Source organism: Schistocerca cancellata, chromosome 6 (genome assembly GCF_023864275.1).
Source record: "Schistocerca cancellata isolate TAMUIC-IGC-003103 chromosome 6, iqSchCanc2.1, whole genome shotgun sequence".
NCBI lineage: Eukaryota > Metazoa > Arthropoda > Insecta > Orthoptera > Acrididae > Schistocerca > Schistocerca cancellata.
This window is the reverse complement of record NC_064631.1, coordinates 488,591,103-488,611,871: the sequence shown is the minus strand read 5'-3', so window position 1 is coordinate 488,611,871 and position 20,769 is coordinate 488,591,103. Positions and strand designations below refer to the sequence as shown.

The 20,769-nt window shown below is 42.0% G+C and overlaps 1 protein-coding gene across 1 annotated transcript in view; it reads right to left on the bottom strand.

Moving 5' to 3' along the window:
- The window catches only part of LOC126191425 (diacylglycerol O-acyltransferase 1), a 127,606-nt gene extending 107,043 nt beyond the window's left edge, over nt 1-20,563 (bottom strand). Inside the window, exon 1 of the mRNA XM_049932302.1 lies at nt 20,384-20,563. Coding sequence (XP_049788259.1) covers nt 20,384-20,508 — 125 coding nt within the window. The 5' untranslated portion in view covers nt 20,509-20,563. The remainder of the gene's footprint in view (nt 1-20,383) is intronic.
- Between the last annotated feature and the right edge of the window lie 206 nt (nt 20,564-20,769).

Below are 20,769 nucleotides of genomic sequence, written 5' to 3'. Positions count from 1 at the left end.
GATCATTCTACAGTTGGAGTAACGAAAGATGGCGGTCGAGTTTAGGTCTGTTCTACGCATTACGTCACGCATTCTCCGACAGCCAATGACCTCTCAGTAGTGTTCTCACCGCTCTGCTGTGAATGTCTCAGCCAATGCGAGCAGTGAACGTAATCTTAGCGAGTTATTCAGTGAATTTTTTCTATTTGCTGCGAGCTGTCACGGCTGATGGTGGCAGTAAACAACAAATTCTGCTCAAGCAAGCGAGAGATCTAATTTCTTCAAGCGCAGAGCACGTGTACACGCTTACCGAACCGTCGCTTGGAACCAGTAACAATGAAATCCCTGTCCGAGTTTCGAGCTGCGGTAACCGCCATCGTTCGTGGATCGGACCATAGTCACCTAACAAATCAAAATTTTGATAAGCTGTTCTCTTTCGTGGTGTTTGATTTGTTTCAAACAATAACATTTGCAGTCCCTGCCTAACTCATGAGACATTGCCTAAGGTCTCTACATACATTACTCATTCTGACGGAACCTGTTTTTAGCTGTTAAGCTAAAAAGGGAAATTCATAGGTTAAAGTTCGATATAGTGGGAATTAGTGAAGTTCGGTGGCAGGAGTAACAAGACTTCTTGTCAGATGAATACAGGGTTATAAATACAAAATCAAGTAGGGGTAATGCAAGAGTAGGTTTAATGATGAATAAAAAAATAGGAGAGCGCGTCAGCTACTACGAACAGCTTAGCGAACACATTATTGTAGCCAAGATAGACACGAAGCCCACGCCTACCACAGTAGTGCTAGTTTATATGCCAACTAGATTGAACTGTATGATGGGATAAAAAATTATTCAGACAGTGAACAGAGACGAAAATTTAATAGTCATGGGAAAGTTGAATTTGATAGTAGGAAAAGGAAGAGAAGGAAAAGTAGTGGCTGAATATGAAATAGGGGTAAGGAATGAAAGAGGAAGAAGCCTGGTAGAATTCTGCACAGAGCATAACTTAATCATAGCTAACACTTGGTTTAACAATCGTGAAAGAACGTTGTATACGTTGAAGAGACCTGCGGACACTGGTAGGCTTCAGATTATATAATGGTAAGACAGATTTAGATACTTTTAAACTGTAAGACATTTCCAGAGTCAGATATGGACTGACCACAATCTATTGGCTATGAACTGTGCATTAAAACAGCCGAGACTGCAAAAAGTGTGGAATTTAAGGAGGTGGCACCTGGATGAACTGAAAGAACCAGATGGTAGAGCGTTTCAGAGAGCATTAGAGAACGATTTACAAGAACAGGGTAAATAAATACAGTAGAAAAAGAATGGATAGCTTTGAGAGATGAAATCGTGAAAGGAGTAGAGGATGAAGTAGTTAAAACGACGAGGGCTAGTAGAAGTCCTTGGGTAACAAGAGATATCGAAATTAACTGATGAAAGGAGAAAATATAAAATGCAGCAAATGAATCAGGCAAAAAGTAATACAAACGTCTCAAAAATGAGATCAACAGGAAGTGCAAAATGGCTAAGCAGGGATGGCTAGAGGATAAATGTAAGGATGTAGAGGCACATATCACCATGGTTTAGATAGATACCGCCTACAGGAAAATTAAAGAGCCATTTGGACAAGAGAACCACTTTTATGAATATCAAGAGCTCAGATGGAAAACCAGTTCCAAGCAAAGAAGGGAAAGCAGAAAGGCGGAAGGAGTATATAGAGGGTCTATACAAGGGCGATGTACTTGAGGGCAATATTATGGAAATGGAAGAGGACGTAGGTGAAGAAGAAATGGGCGATATGTTACTGCGTGAAGAATTTGACAGAGCACTGAAAGACTTAAGTCGAAATAAGGCACCAGGAGTAGACAACTTCCCATTAGAACTGCTGATAGCCTTGGTAGAGCCAGCCCTGACAGAACTCCATCTGGTGAGTAAAATTTATGAGACAGGTGAAACACCCTCACACTTCAAGAAAAATATAATAATTCCAATAACAAAGAAAGCAGGTGCTGACAGGTGTCAAAATTACCGAGCTATCAGCTTAATAAGTCACGGCTGCAAAATACTGACACGAATTCTTTACAGACTAATGGAAAAAACTGATAGAAGCCGACTTTGGGGAAAATCCGTTTGTATTCCGTAGAAATGTTCGAACACGTAAGGCATTACTGACCCTACGGCTTATCTTAGAAGATAAATTAAGGAAAGGCAAACCTACGTTTCTAGCATTTGTAGACTAAGAGAAAGATTTTGACAATGTTGACTGGAATACTCTCTTTCAAATTCTGAAGGTGGCAGGGGTAAAATACAGGGATAGAAAGGTCATTTACAATTTGTACAGGAATCAGATGGCAGTTATACGAGTCGAGGGACATGAAAGGGAAACAGTGGTTGGAAAGGGTTGTAGCTAATCCCCGATGTTATTCAATATGGATATTTAACAAAGCAGTAAAGGAAACAAAATAAAAATTTGGAGTAGGAATTAAAACCCATGGAGAATAAATAAAAATGTTGAGGTTTGCCGGTGTCTGTAATTTGGCAGACAGCAAAGGACGTGGGAGAGCAGTTTAACAGAATGGATAGTGTCTTGAAAGGAGGATATAAGGTGAACATCAAGAGTAAAACGACGATAATGGAATGTAGTCGAATTATGTCGGGTGATGCTGAGGGAATTAGATTATGAAATGAAACACAAAGCAGATGAGTTGCTATTTGGGGAGCAAAATAACTGATGCTCGCTGAAGAAGAGAGGATATAAAATGTAGACTGTCAATGGCAAGGAAAGCGTTTTTGAAGAAGAGAAATTTGTTAACATTGAGTATAGATTTAAGTGCCAGGAAGTCATTTCTGAAAGTATTTGTATGGAAGTGAAACGTGGATGATGAGTAGTTTATACAAGAAGAGAATAGAAGCTTTCGAAATGTGGTGCTACAGAAGAATGCTGGCGATTGGATGGGTAGATCACATCACTAATGAGGAGGTATTGAATGGAATTGGGTAGAAGAGGAATTTGTGGCACAACTTGTGTAGAAGAAAGGATCGGTTGGTAGGACTGTTCTGAGGCAGCAAGGGATCAGCAATTTAGTATTGGATGGCAGCGTGGAGGGTAAAAATCGCAGAGGGAGACAAAGAGATGAATACACTAAGCAGATACAGAAGGATATATGGTGCAGTAGTTACTTTGAGATGAAGCTTGCACAGGATAGAGTAGCATGGAGAGCTGCATCAAACTAGTCTCTGGACTGAAGACTACGACAACTATCCCGAGAGGACCATGCTTCTGTGACACTTCAAAATTAACACTTACTTTAAGGAAACAGTAAAAAACTCGATCACGTCTGCAGTCTGAATGCAACAGACCTAACAAGTGTAATGTAAACAGTGGAAGCAAACCTAGGATTTATCCCATTCTTGCCATGACTAGGACGACTTTGAATGTTCGTTACGTTACTAATGAAAGTGAAACTTTTTGTATCTTGCTAATTTGTCTCGTCATTTGAACTGTCTTGCAGTAACGATGGGTAATGTTATTGGCACTGAACACTTTTTGAAATATCACGCCTTACTGTGCTCTGATTCGACGGATACCAAATAATGTACACTTTACAGTTTCACAATTAGATACCTATAACATTTGAGATATGACCTAGAAGGTAGCACTGTCACTTAAATCTGTGCGTACTATTTTGTGTGAACAAACTTCCAGATGTATCAGTTTTAAGTGTCTGCAAAAAGCTATACTTAATAACAAGGGCCAAAAGAAGGGGACATTCCACCGATATATGGAATACTGTCAGTTTGGCTCCGCAACCACGTTGTAGGGGTGGCTCGTTATGCAAGAGAAAACGATGGGTGAGCCTAGTATGGCTGATGTGTAGACAGTATAAGACAGTGGAATACTGAGAGGAGCAGAAGGAAGAGCACTGAACTGCAGTAGTCTACTGGATCGTGCAGAGTTTATTACTGAGAGCAGTAGCGCACCAGATGTCACTCCACTTTTGGGCAGAGAGTGATTTGATGTGTATCCGCAAATCAGCACCTAGAATCGTTAAAGGGAATTGTGAGGAGGGGGGGGGGGGCGCAAGTATCTGCCCCTCTAGCCAAACTGTCAGCCAGTTCATTCCCAGAGAACGATAACTGAGCAGGCAGCATGGCCAAGAGCAGAAAGAAGGTCATGGATAGGGGAGACCAACAGGTGATAGGAGTGGCATCGATTTATATAGCCTGCAGGCTGCTCATTAAGTCGGTATACATTAAAACACTGTATATATTAAAACACTGTGGAGGAAGGCCTGAGTAACAAAATGGAGGGCCCCATTAATGGCTAGCAGTTCTGCTGAGAACACACTACATGATCCCATCAATAAATCGTGTCCAATGCCAGTAGGAAACATAGAAGTGTGTCCCACCTTATCTATCGTTTTAGAACCATCAGTGTAGAAGGTAGTACCATATAACTCTTCAAGGGTAGAACATAAAAGACACCTGAATACCATAGAGGCGACAGAGACCTTAGGATCCTGGAATGGGTCAGTGCTAATCTATGGTCGAGGCACCATCTGAGGGGGGGAGGGGGTTATGCACGAGGAAATACATGGGGAACATTCCAATGAGTGGAGATAGACATCCGACAGAGGGAAGTAAGATGCATTCCAATGGGCTATACCACCCTAAGGCGGGAATCAAGTGGGATATGCCCCTCGTTTGTGAGGATGAGAGGGTACACAGGATGAATAGGGTCAATTAGCTTCAGAGTGGAAGGAGCTGCCAAACATACATCTGACAACCGTAAGCTAGTCTGGACAAACTCAGAATGATAAGATTGAGAAGAGTAGCACAGTCTCTCACCCCCAGATGTATCAGCCAGGAGGTGGAGACCATTAAACTTCCACATGCAGGCAGTCTTCGGGTGGCGAATATGGGGCAGCCATATCAGCTTTTTATCTAAAAGAAACGGGACTGTGCTACAACATCCAGGCGCTGGTCGCCTAAATAAAGTTCTGGATCGAGATGTACTGTGGGTCAACAGCAAAAAATGCATGACCCGCTTTTTGGAGGGGGGAAAACTGGAAGCCATGGGAGGAGCCCACACAGAGGCCCCGTCAGGTTTCATCTTGGAGCTGGAGTTCAGCAGATGCTACTGCGTGGGAGCGGCACCAGATGCAAAATAGTCGACACACAACGCCAGGTAACCACAGGCTCAAAGGAGCTTACAAGCTTATTGATGGCTATGAGCAAAAGTGTGACACTTAATACACAACCCTGTGGGATATCGTTCTCCTGGATCAGAGGGGGTGCTGAATGAAGTGCCAACTGCAACCTGGAAGAGCCAGTGGGATGAAAACTCGAGGATAAAGATCGAAAGGGGGCTGCAAAATCCCCAGGCACAAAGAGTAACTGAAATGTTGCGCCAAGCTGTGTCATATGGCTTATGTAGGTTAAAGACGACCATGGCAAGCTTCCAGCAGTTAGCAAAAGCCTGTCAGATTGCTGTTTCCAGTGTGAGTAAATGGTCAGTTTTAGATCGTTCTTCCCAGAAGCCACACTGATATGGGGACAAAAGACCCTGAGATTTGAGTTCCCAACATAATCTGAAGCTAACCATCCTCTCCAACAGTTTAAAAGAAAAACTGGTCAGCCGAATTGGGCGGTAACTGTCTAGAGTCATTGGGTTCTTCCCAAGCTTTAGGATGAGTTAGCTAAATGTAGTTGAAGACACCGAGTAGATGTTGCCTCTGTTTAACATCCAAGTGATGGATCATCTGGTTGTGGAAGGAATCTGTGCCTGGGACTGTGTCATATGAAGAGGTAAGAGCCTGCAAGAATTCCCATTCAGTGAATGGTTCATTACAGAATCCGTCTTGATGGGGGTTGTAACATAGAGTATCTTCTACTATTCGTTCCCGTCTGAGGAAGGTAGCAGGATAGGAAGAGGACGCCGATGCTGTTGCATAGTGTTTTGCATGGACCAACTGGATCAGTACACACAGCGCCCCGTACAGCAAGACCCTGGAAGGTTGATTGTCGCTGGCAGTCCAGAAGGCTTCAGAGCTTGGACCAAACCAGTGATGAAGTGGCATACTTCATCAAGGAGGGAAACGTAGTGCTCAAGCATTCCTTTTTCCTCTGCTTAATAGGGCAGCGATCCTTAGCATGGAATCACTTTAAAGCGATAAGGTTTGTCTCTGAAGGGTATTGTTGAAATCGTTGCAGCGCCCGTCGGCAGTTCTGGATAGTAACTGGTACATTCTTGGTCCACCACGGTACTGGTCGACGATGGAGACCAGTGGTTAGGGGGATAGCAGTGCCAGAGACTCTCTCTTTGCATGACTGCATCAATGCAACCCGAGAGAGAGTTGTCAAATTGCAGACCAAATATATATATTGGGGGGGGGGGGGGGAGGGGGGGCTCGTGGCAGCAGGGGAACGATAGAACCATCGGAAAGTGGTCACTCTTACTAAGGTTACAATTGGATGAACAATGTAGTGAAAGCCATGATAGCAGCGGAGGAAGTAATGAGATTGATAGCAGGAAAGATACCACGAGTGGCACAGAAGTGGGTAGGGGAAAAGTATGTAGCAAGTCTGTCAATGAGAAGACCTCCTCCACTGAAGTTGGAAATTTTGTTAATAACTGAGTTTTCAAAATACTAAAGCTTAAATCATATCTGGTGGAACGCTAAATTGCCCGAGTCTTCTTTTTAATAGTTAATTCACTAGGGAGACGATATTTCAATACGCCTCTGACGAAAGATAATGATTTTAAGATAGGTAACCTTAAGTCATAGCCTTTACATCATCTTCAAATGACCAGTTAGTACAGCGTCCTTTCATGCCCATTTGTTGACAGAGAAAGAGCCCTCAATCACTTTTTGAACATGTTTTAATTTAAATAACTCAGCGCTATATCGAGAGAGACGATCCTGTAACTCTGCATTCTTTTGCCAAAGGTCTTTCATTTCTGTTTCCATAATTTCTTTGATGACTTAAGGACGCATTGTCGGATTCACAGCAATGTTAGTTTACACGACTAAAGTTTCGTCTAGTAGTAATTTCTTCATTAGCTGGTAATATATTTACCCGTGAAATATTCTTTACTTGTTTACGGTAGCTTCGTTTTTGTGCAGTAATATTTGTCTCATTAAGCTCATTGCTACGTCCTAAGTCAGCGCCGGAGGATGGCATATTTAAACCTGGAACAGCATTAGTTTTTAGCTTACGTTCCGAGGGAATGTTAAACAGTTCACCTTTCAAATCCCTTTCATAATTCGAATCAGTAAAATGTGCTGAGTAGGCACGAGAATTTTCAGCTGAAAACGAATCTGTACATTTAAAAGCATTTATCCAATTTCGTTTTGTCTCACTGTGTTTAGGAAATCTGAATTCCTAACTTAAAATCAAACAATGAAAAATCCAGGACTGACTGACTAACAATATTATGAAATGGATTGTTTCTACTCACCATATAGCAGAGATGCTGCTGAGTCGACGATAGCCAATCTGGCTTCAGCAGCCAGAGACTGTGCGTGTTCGATTTCCGACCTGTTGTGCCTATCTGCGACTGTCTCCGCTATATGGTCAGTAGCATCTATCCTTTCCACAATATCGTTAATTCCTAACTTACTTGACCGAGCGAGGTGGCGCAGTGGTTAGAACACTGGACTCGCATTCGGGAGGACGACGGTTCAAACCCGTGTCCGGCCATCCTGATGTAGGTTTTCCGTGATTTCCCTAAATCGCATCAGGCGAATGCCGGGATGGTTCTTGTCAAAGGCCACAGCCGACTTCCTTCCCTATTCCAAAGGGACTGATGACCTTACTGTTTGGTCCCCTCCCCCAGACCAACCAACCAATCTTAGCTTGCTTTGTTTTCTGCTGTATTTGGTACAACTGCCGATCGCTCAGCACACCATTATTTTTTACTTTTAAACTTACTCGAAAATATCCCACAATATACTGAGTATTAGGGCGTAACTCTCAACACAATCGCCGGTTACCATTAAAATTTGACACTGCCTTAAGCAACCTTATTCTCGCTCGTGAACAAAATTACAATACATTACGGCAATAGCGGGCTCTGAGCGCTGGTTGGGTTCACTATGACGTCAGTGGCGTGACTTACTGCTGCGTCTACACCTCGTGATACCTACCGTGCGTTCTAGTATCCGTGGTTAGTATCATAATCCAGATGAAACGTCAAAATATAGCTTATCTGCGCGAATGATAAAAATAAAGGATGAGTAACACTTATTAATATTTAAGAGAATGGTGATAATATTCGCTTTTCGCAGATAACAGAGACTTGGACCCAAATTAGACAAATTAATATTTCAAATATTTTCAGAGAAGCACGTGTAAAACCTGAACTGCTTTTGGTCTCCAAAATAAAGTAGGAGCCTGTAGCATCTGAACTGTAAATTTGTTGACAGTCACATGTTCAATTAAACATATCTAAATTTGCTTTATACACTATGCGCAGTAGTGATGAGCATATACCTCGTCAGCTACTCACGAAAGAAACTTGAGTAACATAATGAACTGAGGGCAACCACTGCACACGCGATGTTCGTAAACCTGGAGAATGCTTTAGACTTAAAATAGAATAACACTTTGGAAGTTTTGTAGAAAGTAGGAGCAAAATATAAATACAAAGTAATTTATGGTATTTTCATAGGGCTGGGTGCTACGAAAAACTATTCGAAACTAAGCACACGTATGGACACGAGTTTACCTAAAAATTTCTGGAACTCGAAATTGCTGTCTGTGGAAACAATATTTTAGTTAAAACACATTTGACTTGAGCATAAACAGGATAAAATTAATGACGATATTGAAATACCGGTAATTTACTTAAATTTGGCATACGGAAAGGAACAGTCTAAATAAATACAGAATTATATAATACAGCAGAAGCCAGAAAATGGATACTAGAAGAAAAAGTAAAAAACAAATCAGCTCTCTCAAACAATTTTTAATCACACAAATATTTCTGAAGGCACACATCTGGAGCCTTTTACTGCATAGATGTATGCCTTGCCAGAAGAAAATACTACACGAAACAGGAATATTTTTAAATGGCGTTAGAGCGGAAACTAAGAAGCTGCATGGATGAAGTGCGACAGGAAAGAGCTTTGAATAGACCACAGAAATATTCTTTGAAAAACGAGTAGTAAAAGAAGTAAGTTAACGGCAAATACCTAAATGCGTACACAAGAAGATTGGGCATAGTGTAAAAAGAGAAACGCAGCCCAAAAATCCGGATGGAAATGGTTTACTACTGGGAACGTCAAACTTCCTTTTCAAATTCATATTTACGATAGTTTCAGAGTGAATAATAGTGTATGAAGAATAGTCACAAATTGAGAAAAAATTTATTGAGGAGCTATAAACGTAAATGGTTGTTTACATCTTTGTGTCCGACGAACCTTCGTTTCACCTCACTTGCTCACTGCATCAAACAGGACGAATAAAACAAGTAAATGGCGTGACGTAAGCGTCTGCATTGCATAACGCGCAGTTGTAATCTGCAGTAGTATTGACGCTGAAGTTAAAGACACAGGCCATAGTTCTGAAATAATAGTATGTGACACCTTTCTGTGAACGTTTTTACTTAAGTGCAAGTGCCATACGATGACACTACAAGACTCGTCACTGTAGTCTATTACTCCAAATAACGCATCCATAAGACATCAGTAAACGAACGATAAGCCACCTTCTGCACACATCAGAGCTGACAGCACGCACTTCAAACAGTAAAACAACGAACATAACACTGCAACATCTGGCTTCTGTTTTATTTGGAAAAACTTGTGATTGTGACAAAGGTAGCGACATATTAGTTAATTAGATTAGATTCAGTTTTCGTTCCATAGACCCAACAAATGATATGATTCTCTTGGGTGTGGAACATGTCAGAATGTACAACATAAAAACGTAAAGCATTTGAATATAACTTACTACCCTGATCATTTGCTAGTATATTGTCGAAATAGGTGAACTGCAACAGCTAATATTTACTGAATTAACGCGCTGTCAGAATGAAACATTGTTATGCACTATTAATAAATTTATCATACACGAGATATCTTGACTGTTGTGACCAACTGCTGTCAAAACTGAAATCTAAGGGATATGTTTTATTTGCACCTACTATCTCACTTCGTGAACGTTGTTATGCCGATACTATCTGCGCATACACTCTTGTTACCACTAGCGCATGCTAATCCTGAGATCCGTAACGTTAGGTCCCTTTGTCAGGGCTTAACTGTATACACCTTTACTGTATTGCCTATTTTCGTCTTTGTAATTTCGCTGTCAACTCGTTTGTTCAGTAGGCTGGTGTCGTGAAAAGGACAGCTTTTCTGGTACATGGTGTGGTTTCTACAGATCTTGGAACCCAGTACATAGTGCACTTTGTCCATGGCCACAGTTGTGTATTTATACTGCCGACGTTACAATATTACCCAACGTACTTTTTACACAAAATATTCCGCTTGACATGAAAGAGTGTCCTGTTAACACTGTATCCGTCCACAGAATTTATGCTGACTAATCGGCAAGGCACGGATTCTGATCTCAGAAGATTGGCCTCATGCGCTTCCCCGCGGTTTTGCCATTTTTGGAACGGGAGAGTGATGTGTTTGCATTGAAGAAATTAGCGTTTTATTCATGTAACGAAAGATTCGTCTGCAGTGACGACACACTAGCAGATTTTACCCGAATCTCATTGGGAGTTCCAGATTTTGTTGAGAAAAAGCCACATCCGCTTCAGATGAAGTGTCAACGTGTACTGTGCATGTCCAGAACATAATTAAGGATAAGTTTAACGTCTTTGCTGATATCTTAGACTGTCATACATCTGTCAATTGTTGGTCGTCCCTTGGGAGGTCAGTATTACATTTGCTGTTCCGGGCCTGTAACAGCTTACGGTCGCCCTTGGTGAATGCTGTCTTGGTTCTGCTCCTGGGCCTGTTTGAATTCGTCTTCATACATTTCCACTGCCACACAGGATGGTGCATATGTGTCACTACCGTGTTTCGTGTGCCTAATTTTCGGTCACTCCTTTTCTGAGCACGTAACGAATTACTGCTGGTTGGAATCTTTGAATTTCCTCGTTGCTTCCACTACCGTAAATTAGTTGCAGCTCTCACAGCCAAGATAGCTGCCTTCTAGCATTTGCTAGGTTTTGGAATGCATATAAAACTCATTGTCCAAAGTTCCTAAGAACGATTTAGAAGATACAGCATAATGCATTCATTTTGACTTGCCTGAAACTAACTAATTAATCTTTATATTAATGAAACAATGTTCGGAAGAGTTTATGAAGCAGCGTTACTTATTTGTGTGCCTAAATTTAAAATGTTTGAAGATGTTTTTCTTGTGAGTATGCACGTGCTCGTCCACAAACGCCATTGAATTGTCTGACACCAATTTCTTTCAATATCACGAAACTTAAAAATCAAAGTGGCCTTTGGTAACATCAAATCACGCTGCTCCATCAGAAAATGAAGAAAGTATTGTTTTCCAGTTCGTAAATGTCTAACTCAGTGCCTATGCTTTTCTATTGGCAGTAGTATCTGATTAAAAATTACTTTAACCACAGGTAACGTAGTAAATACTTGTCTGTTTTGCGAAGTAAATTGAATCAGGCTTTTCAGAATGTAGAATTTATTTTACTACCATGTTATTTGGGTACATCAATTACAGTAGTTAGTCTATCGAAACCCCGAAGAAGATTCACACTTCAAGTAGAGAAAAATACATTCGAGGTGAATTCGGATTTGCACGTACTGTTAGTGTTCGCCAGAGGAAATCCTTCACATTAAATACTAAATGTAAGTCAGAATTTCGAATTCTGATGTGAGATTTCTCTTTGGATTGAGTGCGAACTTCCTAAAATAGTCCTAGTTCGGAGTTAATATAGCACTGACTATAACAAAGCACAGTTTGTTGTTTCCTATGTCCATTATAATTATGTTAACATTGTTTCTGCCCGGCTGTTTGGCAGAAACTTGATGATATAGCGGTTGCTGGTGACGAAATATTTGTAGAGAAACTGAATCACTGTACTTTTCTGTCTTGACTTTTACAAGCTGTCCTTTCACCGACCAGGCGTACTGCAGTTTATCAGTGCCTTATCGTAGTCAGCGCACCGCACGACAATCAGTAACTCTGCAGTTTGGTTGAAACATCGGTTGGACTATGAGCCAATGAAAACTGGAAAGGAAGAAGACACACTAAGAGCAAAACATGTATAGCTACAAGATAACTTCATGTAATAGCATAGCATAAGTAGGATTAAGGATGTTTGTGTAATACAAAACGGGACATAAATCAGTTCTTTTTAAATGATCTAACTAGGGGAGTAGACTAGGTTATCAGTTGAGGTGGATGACTTTTATTGAGATCAACATTGCCAATGAAGATTCAGCGTACAGAAATCCCCTAATTTCTCTGCGTTATAATTTTTTACAACATTCAGTGTTGGACTCAATCATTGGGCATTGGTTGGAGGGTGATGGCTGATCTGCTGAAGTCTTATTTCCGTAGCTTTGTGACTGTTCTTGCCACTTGTGGCTTTAATTTTCATTAAGATTTTGGGTCCACACTTGTCCTTTTAGCTTGGGAGAAAATGTTCTAGGTAGTAGACAGACACTCTTTAAGAAAGAATTCGCACACAGTGTCCAGAAGCTAGAAACACTTCGCCGTTATCTTCAGATGTTTCTCGCGTGTGCTTTTTTTATCAACAGTACCAATTACTAGCTGCGAAATAGTATTACTGACATTTGCTTAAGTAAATTTACAAAATAAACCTGACTTTGCAGTAGAATGTGCTCTGTTTTTCAATTAGGGGGCAGACAAACTTTGCCGGATCAGAACTCTAAACCGGAACCCTGACTTGGTCGAATCATTTTCTTAGCACTGGAGTTGTACATCCGCTACTCAGAACTCGCCCTCACAGCTTCATGTTTGTATCAACTTTCTGCCAGAAAATGTCAGAACATTGTACACATCGCTGGGGAGTGAAAGATTCATGCTGAAAACAATCCCCTAGGTGATGGCGAAGCCATTTCTTCTCAGAATTCTTTCTTCAAATACTGTTGGCCCGGCAAGATGTGCAGCAGAAACTCTGATGCTTTTACGTATGAGGGAGAGAGGTGAGGGCGGATCGTGGGGCGTGCCTTTGTAGCTAAGGTAAGGGCATTGCTCAGGAAAAGCCAAGTTCCGGATTGGAGTCCTGGTCCGCATACAATTTTTATCTGCTGTAAAGTTTCAGAACTTCACAAATTGATCTTTACTCCGCCATTAGAGTCTGAGCACAAGGTGGAATAGAGGATGGTAGAGGAAACTGTTCACGTTCGCCTTACAGAAATTATCTCAGCATTCTTCTCAATCGTTTTTGGGAAGCAATTAGCGATCTGAACTGCACACAATTGCAAGCCTCGTGCGTTAGCTACAGTCCCAACTCAGTAAGAGGACAGTAGGAGACTGGACAAACTACCAAAAGTGTCCACAGAGTGGAATCCTGTGCGCAGTCCATCAGATAAAATGTTAGGAATTACTGCAAACGAAACTAACTCCTCGAAGGACTGCACTACTCAGCTTATGTAGTTCTGACAGGATAGGTATAATCTGTATTTAAAAAGAAAACACGTAGCGAAAGGCTGAATGAAATATTTAATGAATACTACAACATTAACCACCGTACTGGAGCTCTTTTAGCTACATAAGAGACTCCAACAAAGTTTCTTTTACTGGACACCTTCTGAAACAATTAGAACTGCTGTAGACTGTATGTGGTATTAGATTGTTAGGGACTGTATACTTCCAACTTTTATCTGACGGTCATGTCGCCCCTTTGAAGTGACTTAGATGGACAGTAACTGCCGTATGAAGACGAAGAACACATTCCGTATAGTTTGGACGACGATCACGTCAAAGTTATTGTGATGGAACTCATGCCTCCTGTTTTGAACAGAGGAGCAAATTGGAAACAATATACGATATTAACAAACGTGTGCTTTTGCTACACGCGGCTCTCCGTTCGGCAGATGCTAGACCCAATCGTTCAAAGCTTGTCGCATATTATCGATAACTGTCAGTGGCACAAGCTTAGAAATTACTTCCAGTGCTACAACAGTTTTCTATTACACTACTGTTTTTGCATCCTGAGTACTTATATAAGACATGTTTAATGGGTTTTTATCAATTATGACTTCGAAAATAATTACAAAATGTTTATTTTCGTTGTTTCATGTTGAACGAGCGTTGATCAGAACAAGGCTTCGTTTACTTGTTTGGGAGCCGACTATCACCGACGGCCCGGTATCGCCGTTTTGTTCTCATTGCTTTTGATTATTCCTTAAACACTGCAGCTGTAAAAGAAAAAACCTATAAAACTGTACGAATTTATCTGTTTTAGTAAACAGTTCCATATTGTGCCTAGCACTGAAAGATTTTCTAACAAAAGATCTGACTTTAAATAAGAGCGTAACAATATTATGTGATTTACAAAAGTGCAGGAGATAATCATTTTAACAGTGGAGATAATTTCGTCGTTTGAATAAGTTTATTTGCCGACGTGTTCTTATTTCAACTAAGTTTAAAAACGACAATAAATGGCCTTAGGACAGCATTTTTCAATTTACGAAATATTTCATTGTAACACCCCACCCGTCACTTATCTGGTTTTGGTGTGTGTTCACCCCAGGTAATTGACCAACAGATCAACAGAGAGAGCAAAACTGCCGCAATATCGGATAACGCAAAGAAAGTAATAAGGCCCTGTGACTCCTGATTCAACTGTGGTGGCAGTTTTGAGATTAATTGATTCAGAATTGATCCCTTTCAATTAAAAAGGGGTGCACATTGATGATATATTCAGATATTGAACACCAGATGCAAATGTTGAACATAAAATTAAGAAAGTGACTTGGGATTTCAACTACTTGATTGAAAACAGATGCAGTCGATTAGCACAGATTTATTTTAACTCACGACCTTCAATCATCACATTACATGACTCTCCTAACAGGCAGTGGTAATAAATTGCTTTTGCGTGGAGTAAAGCGCGATAAATCAAAAGTAATTCCTATCGACTGACCCAGGCGTAATGCGAAGTGCGAGAAGAATTCTACATTACACGGCCCGTGAAACCCTCGTCGAAACTTTGCCGACGTGATCCAACAAATTAATCAGTGGCCGGAGCGGGCGCAATATCACCGAATTCGGCGTGGTGTGGCAGCGTCGTTATGCGGACGTCGGCCGACCTCGTGGTGCTGCAAGGCTGCGCTCGTCTATTCACTTCTAGCTATCTTGCTCAGTACATAGCTGAACGAAAACTTTCTATCTCCAAGCTCAATCGTTCTGTTTGCTTAAGTCCTAAACTGCAGAGATGCTCACTCTCTCTCAGTCAAGCTGAGTAAAGAACGCCATGTCCGCACTCTAGGCGAGCTGGGAATGGAAGACCTCAACGGGGACTTCTCCCAGTCCACTCTTCGCCTCGGTTTCCCCTCCAGTAAAATCACTTACGCCAATTGCAGCGCAAGTCGCGTTAATTATGTGTCACTTCCCAGAGCCGACCAATGCCTGCTCTGGGAAGTGAACAAATTCCCACAAAATTTCCCTTCCTCTCAACTTCTGCTATTTAGCTCCTCCCAGGCCACCATCAAGGTTAGCGTCTGCACAAACACCAAGTTTTCCGGAATTCTGACTCCCAGGAGAGTACTTCAAATTCCTTGGTCCTACGTTCCCATTGGAGGCCGGCGTATTTCATTCTGCCGCTCTTCACCTGATGTACTTCAGACTCTGCAGACTGTGAATTCAGCATGAAGTTGCTATAGTCACAAACATGCATATTTTGGCCTCTGTTTACCGCTCCACCGTAGCTTTGCGCGGCTTTCTCGCATGTTTCACTGAAAACGGAATGGCTGACATTTATCAACAGGTGTACAAGTTCTCCATCTGCTTCCTGGTACACCACCATGGGGTCAACCCCCCCTCACTGTCATCTTAAGGCAGCTGGAGGCTGCACCCCGTTACCACTTTCTCAAGAGTTTGAGCTGCCCTAAGCTGCCTATTGTCTCTTCCCTTCGCCGCTCCCCAGCCCTGCGCCATGGTCAACTCTAATACTTCCCTGGGGGTAAACTAGCCTCCAGTAGATCGACGCATTTCCACAAATTTTTCATGTTGTGTGAATTACTTCAAAACCATCACCCGACAATTATTCCAATACATCCATACTATACCCTCTACAAGATGCATTGTGCCTTGTCAGTCATTTTTGTTCAGCCCTACTGTTCGCTCAACGTGAGTTAGGTGATCTTAAATGACTTCATGTAAGGGGCATAGTTCTTGCCATCTTACATCATTAGCTAAGATTGTATTGCGGTACTAGTCATCTAACATGAAAGATTTACCGCCAAGAATGGTAATTTTCTGGAAAACTTAGTTTATTCACAAATGAGAACTTAGATATATTAGTACGACATATTAGTAACTACAATTTAATTAACAGATTTCTGAATTTCAGAATTCTCTGCAGCTTCTAGTTAAGTATTTGCTTAACGCTCTAGCAACGTGGCACACCAAGTGTTACACATAAAGTGAAGTTACTCTGTTTCCTCAACTTTGAGGATCATTAATTTATTAGTTGTGTTGGTATCCAACAGAATTTTCTCAGTATTTGGCTATTTTATCTTAGATTTTTAATTTTCTGTGACAGTAACTTTTAGGAATAGGATTAATTTTTTTATTAATATTTTCTCTACACTTCATAACTCTTAACACCCTCGATTTGATGATTAAGCATACGAGTAATTTCAGATTATTGACTCAATAAAGTGGCATACACATATGAAGAGGTGTTTGCACATGCTAATTAAATGGATAGAAGTAGTCTACCTTAAACTCGCCCCCTTCTTAAACTTCTGTGTACACATATGTAATGGATATTGTCTAGAAGCAGGTGCTTCTAGAGCCATTTGTCGTGAAACGGCTGAACGATTTCGTGGCCCAATGCGAAACTTACACGAGTTACACCTGCAGCCCTTCAAGTGCAGGCACCCTTTTCACACCCTTAACTGTGCCCTTCCTCAAACAATTCTGCTGCCGTGTCACATCGTCCCGCTGACAACGCCAAAGGACGCATAAGAAGCGCCCAGACACAGATATAGAGACTAGGCTCCAAACACTTATTGAAAGCCGCAAGAAAAGCTCTTTAGATGATACAGAAACCTAGAAGAAGCTGGGATACTGGCGCATGGTGGTTCCCTGCGTGCACACAAATTGATCAAGGACGACGCCGCTGTCGCAATAACCAACTTTGAGTGTTTGGTGTACTTGATAAGATTGCCAAGCGTTAGTGTGTCCGCATCTTCGTGCAATTGTATTCCCCTATAAGAGACTGAACTGGCCTATTTTCGGGTTGTTACAACTTAAGGCGATACCACCTTTAATATAAATGCACTGCAGTGTTCAGACTAGAGTTTCGGCCTCTACATTCTTGTTTTATTTATATTTCAAACTTAAACTGTTATTTTGAAAAGTATTTTTTGTAAATGTTTTAGATAAAAGAAAATTGCAAAAGATGAAACACGAAAATTGTAAGATGTAGACCTGTTTTAAAACAGCAGGTAACAGGTATATTATTTGGCAATAAATAAATTCTTGGCTTCATCTCAATTTTACGCCAAGAGCTGTCAGGTTTAGTTCTTTATTATGTATCGTACCTACAACCATCAACAGTTTTTAAGCATTGCAAGTTTACGACTCTAAGCAAAATATCGGCGGTTTCTGCTCCCGTTAAACATGAATACGCGCTTTCCGTTTCTTCCCCCCTTTACATAGCGCAATTTCTCCTCGTTTCGCTAAGTCAAAGTACCGGAGGGAGGGAGGGAGGGTAGATAACACGATACAGCCCGCCATCTTTAACAATTGGCGCTATCACTATACTTCAGCTCTAAGGAACTACTGTGGCGTCTATGACGTCAGTCACGCGCATACTTTAACTATCAAAACAAGCTTATCCTTGGGACAATAAGGGGTTTTGCGCGGAGACAACTACGCCTTCAATCTTGTTAAAACCTCAAATCAAGCCACAATGGGCTCTTCAACACTGATGTATACACTGAAAATTGGTAGTTTTCTAGTGTATAGCGTGTAATTCGCATTATCAGATGTATACACCGTCGATACTTCAAATAAATTATTTCTTACAAACTGACGTTCCTGAACACGGTAGTTTTTGTCATCTTTCGCTGAACAGATAGCCTGAGTTGCAGACTTAGTGCTGAAATCGTTCTTCCTGATATGCGCCAGAGCTGCAGTACTTCAACTGCCACATTCTTAATTCGGGAATAGAAATTCATTTGCGTGCGAGCGGACACTGAAGAGGTTTATCACTAAACGCGCTAATGAATAAACAATGGTAAGTGGAAATAATTACGTGTGATATAGTCTCGCATTTGCAGAAATTCATTTTCTGAATAATAGAAGTCTTACGCGAAATCTTATCTGGGGAATACATGGGCCAGGTTAGGATTATGGTAAAAGAGCGTAGCTCGACAGACTTCGTAAAAGATTTTGTCGCGGACAGGATGCGCTGATGCTTTCTCAAGCCGGGAAGAAACCGTTTCCGACGCGACCTTTCAAATCGCCGGTCAAATTCCTGCCAGATAAGATTAAACCGGCCACCACACTGTGTACCGAAGGACTTTGATCCGTGACAACCAGTTCGCAGAAAAACTCCCCGATCTGCAAGTCACTAGGCACGTGGGCCGCACTACAAAGTAGTACGGGTTTGCTGTCGGTGACTACGGCGGGTTCTGTCCCTTACTGGGAACTCTCGAGTTGCGGTGCAGATTCTGTGCCAAGGCAAGATGAATCATTTCCGACGGACAAGCAAGAAAAGATAAGTTACGGGTATGTTACTGTAACGAAAGTTTCTTCAACCTGTCCGGCGCAGGTGAGGCCCAACACTTGTTGGCCGAGTCAAAGCAAACCGTCTTCCAAATATTGGAAGGCTTGGCTATAATTTGTCAGCCATTTTACGTCAGAACCAGAAGATACGTCGTTATGTGTTTGCAAGACCTAATTTGTGAGGGGGACGGGGGTACAGAAAAATTGCTCAATGGCAATTTCACTTGCCGTTCACATTTGCGAAGGATATGTACGTGCTGATACTTCCATGTTACGTTGCGATTGCGAAGGAAGGAGGCAACATTGGGTGGTCATTAACCCTAGATTACTAAATCATCATAAAATCTGCGGCTGCATTAGGGCATAAAACAAGACATATTTCTTATGTAACATACCATTGGAGATCTGTTCTTGGTAGACCATTATAATATGTGTTGGAAGATGGCCTTTTAAGCCGAAAACCGGTTAACACAAAAGTAATACTGTAGAAGAAAAGTAAACTGGTGCTTTTCATTTATCATAATCTATCATTTACAATCTATAAATTATGCCTTCCTTTCAAATAAAATGTGGAGCAATAAACTTGAGTATCGTTTAGTAGCAATTTAACATGTCTTCCCGTCCTCCCCCCCTTTCAGTGTTCCAGGGTTAAGGACTTCGCATTAGCTTAGTTGGGCAAACCTGGGAGAGAAATCAGTCAATCTTGTTACAGAAAGAATCTGAAAAACATGCGAAAGCTAGATAAACGAACGGATGGATGAAAGTACGTATTGGAATTTGAACTCTCGACACTAAGAATCCAGTTGTAAAATTGTGGTTGGACATACAACAGAAACACACTAGGCTACTTGAACGGAAATGGTAGTAGTAAATAGCTATTACGAGCAAGAAAAATTTGGATACCAATATTTTCATGTAACCATTTTTTTTACCGCATAGAAATTCTTTCCCAATTGTATTTGTAAGAATTCATTAAATCGGCAACATACACCAGTAACAGTCACGCTAGCCTGTCTTTCACTGACAATATTCATTGCGCACAAGTTGCCCCCAGTGATCTGTTTTGAAACAGAACGATGGTTCGTCAGTATTGCGGCAACGAACCGTAGAAACCAGGTCACCTCCTAGCAAGCGATAAGTTCAGAGGAAAGTTTTGGCCGTGAAAGAGGTATTTGGAACGCCCCCTCAGGAAGGAAGATTAGGGCTTAACGTTCGGTCAACAACGATGTGACTAAGAGACGGTACGGAACTGGACATCACAAAGGTTACAGATGTTTACAGTCAATCAGGAGAGATACAGCACTAATTAACGGCTCTCGTAGCACGGACGTGAAATGCAATGGTGCGTGCTCGGATTAGTTCATCTCCGCACGTGACTGCGCGGCGTGAAAGTAGTTGCGGCGCAGCGTCGCTGGCGCACGCGGTCAGCTGTATTGTAAACAGCCGCTGCTAGGCTAGAGGGTAGCGTAGCGACACTTACGGCCTGTCGGGCTGCGACTTCCTGGCCTTGGCCTCCTCGTGCTGTATTTCCTCGGCCCTGGTGACGCTCTTGGTGCGCCTGTAGCGCACGCGCGTTGCTGCCTCGCCCGTCGCCGTCGTCGCCATAGCTAGCCTAGCACTGTAGCGCCCGCCGCTGCTGCTCGGCCACACTGGTCTCCCTAGCAGGCGGCTACCGCGGCGCCGCGCCTGTCACAGCCGTATCAACAGCGCCCCCCACCACCTGTATTCCTGCTTCCTCCCCTCCCCCCCCCCCCTTCAACGTCCCGCTAGCCGGCAGACAGCACACTTTTCCCCGCGAAGGCGGCCTGACGCAACGGCCACGCAACACAAACATACGTGGCCCGGCCAACGTTGCACCCGCGGGCG